We start from the raw sequence: 2517 nt of genomic DNA on the forward strand, positions 1-2517 counted from the left end.
CTGCATCACATGCATGCTAGCTGAGAAAGTATGGGTAGCGTAAAATAATGTGCTTTAGAAGGAAACACAATGGACATTACGTGAGCGACCTTGGTGGGTATTGGCCGATGGTATTATTCATTTATTTAGAAACTACTAGAATTTGTATTTCACACGACTTATGTATAAAGTTTAAATACTTCATATGAGACTTGTTAAATCTGAACCATAAATTGCGGATCCAACTGTTGACAATAGTTCGGATGATGTGCTTAACGTGGTGTTCTTTAAAAGAACCTCATATTGTGATAATAAACCAGACAGGATTGGTTTTTCCTGATGTGGCCCACATGCTGATCTGGGCAATTGATGGCTGCAGGAGGTTTTTGATTGGCTGCTGCAGACTGCTGCGGATATAGATATAAATCTTATGGTGCTGAGTTTTCAAGGCCGGGCACATGAAGGCCATGACATCGCGAACATGTCGCTGAGGCTCCATCCCCTCGAACTTTACCATGGAAGCCTCACCTACAGTAATGGCGCCAGTGGAGTTTACAACAAATCGCCAGAACACAAGTATGAAATGATGCCCTCAGCATTCGAAATCCACGAGGCTGGCATCAAATTCAAGAAGAGAGAGAGAGGCAACCTGGTGGACATTGACTTCAAGCGTGGCGTGCTGAGCATGCCGGTGACTAAGGTGGTCGACAGCACCGAGAGCTTGTACCTCAACCTGATGGCTTTTGAGCGGCTGCATGTCGGCGCTGGCGACCTCGTGACAGCCTATGTGATCTTCATGGACAACATCATTGTCTCGGCCAAGGACGTTGAGATGCTGAGTTCCAATGGGGTCCTCAAGAATATGCTAGGCTGCAATGAGGAGGCCGCGAAGCTATTCAACGGTACTCTGTCCAGAGGGCAAGTTCTGGGGCCGTGCCCTGGTCTCCACAAAGTTCAGTACGACGTGAAGGCCTACTGCAGAAAGCCGTGGCACAAGTGGCGAGCCACCCTAATACGCACCTACTTCCGAAACCCTTGGACGTGCATCTCCCTTGCAGCTGCCGCCATTCTACTCATTGCCACCCTGTTGCAGACCATCTACACCATGAAGCAGAACATGTCTTGAGAGTATAACTTAGTTAAGATATCACAGCGGCAAATCAGTTCATGTCCATAGTGATCTCTAATGTTTATGTAAGTGTTGAATAATGTTCTATTTTCAGTTTGTTGCTGGTTCTATTTAAGAGTGGTATATATGCCTCATTTCCGTTAGAAATAAACAATGGATATACCTGTGCGTGCAGGAGTGTATACTCTACGGTTTTCTACATTAATTGCTTATGTATGTATGATCCTGATGAGTTTAATTATTTCCCATAGACCATCTCTGAATTGTTGATTCAACTTAGTTTTATAGTTGGTGCCATATTTATATTCCTATTCTACTCGATATCATTCTGCGTCACCTCTTAAAAATACAACGTCTATTCTGGCATTCAGTTTCTCTGATGTTGGAATTTTCGTATATATACATTAAAAAAATGTGCCCACCAAGTCGAATATGTCAAAATGTGCCCCCGCGGGTAACGCGCACTATCCACTGTGTACCAACGCCTCCACTGTCTGTCCTTTTACTTAGAAACGTTTTTTTTTTCTTTTGACAACACAGTATAGAGCCAGGCGCTCATATATACGCGCGTACACTCATTCCTATGAAGCACCAGGACTTGAACCATGGTGGGCTGGGGATACCACTGTTCTCCTAACCAGCCAACAGGTTGGTTCGCTTTGCTTGGCAATGTTATGTGTGTAAATATGCTTCTTTTGCTTGTTGTGCAGTGAGATTCTGGGGATATTAAGTTGGAATTATGAAAAATAAACTTTTTTATATACCTATCTATAGAAAATCGTCATTTTTGTGTACATGATATTTTTAGCATGATCTACGAGATTATTATATCAAATTTTGGAAAATGGTCTAACCTTAGGTTATATTGAAGTTGTTCAACAAAAAGTACCATCAGATTAAAGCAACAAAAAGTGCATGTTGTCATTGTGGTTCTCCTCTCCGTGCTAAGGCTTCGGGTAAAAGCTCATGTCCAGTTTGGACAAGGCAGCGATGACCCTTCGTGTCGTCTTCCCTCCTGAGGGCGTTGCCGTGGAGCTTAGGTGTGCTAGGGCGCAGTGTGGCATTGTACCCGGTCTTCCTGTTGTTTTAATTTGGTGGCGTAGTTGCGCGCATTCTGCGTGGTCCAATTATCTCGGGATCTGCTTTGTAATAGAGGGTTAATCCTCCACCTTGTATTGTTTGGCCATGTTCTTTGTTCGTTTGTCGCTTTATATATAAAAGCGGGACGAAAACTTGTTTCGAGAGGTTGTCAGAATATTTCACTGCATGATTGCAGCTAATTTCTTAACAACAAAATATCTTTGCTGACACCTGTCAAGCCTAAACATACACGACGGATGTGGACTTTCTACACCCAGGAGCAAATGCTCCTCGTGTGAACAGTAAAATCAAATAAATTCAAAGATAAT

At 43.1% G+C, this 2517-nt stretch overlaps 1 protein-coding gene across 1 annotated transcript; it reads left to right on the plus strand.

Annotated features, from left to right (window-relative positions):
* Window positions 1-358: 358 nt before the first annotated feature.
* LOC119343454 (UPF0481 protein At3g47200-like) lies at window positions 359-1349 on the plus strand (the record flags this gene model as incomplete). The annotated part of the gene is made up of 1 exon (XM_037614393.1): window positions 359-1349. A coding segment is annotated over one exon (747 nt), but the record flags the coding sequence as incomplete, so codon positions are not given.
* Window positions 1350-2517: the final 1168 nt, after the last annotated feature.

Source organism: Triticum dicoccoides, unplaced genomic scaffold (assembly GCF_002162155.2).
Source record: "Triticum dicoccoides isolate Atlit2015 ecotype Zavitan unplaced genomic scaffold, WEW_v2.0 scaffold128466, whole genome shotgun sequence".
Lineage (NCBI taxonomy): Eukaryota > Viridiplantae > Streptophyta > Magnoliopsida > Poales > Poaceae > Triticum > Triticum dicoccoides.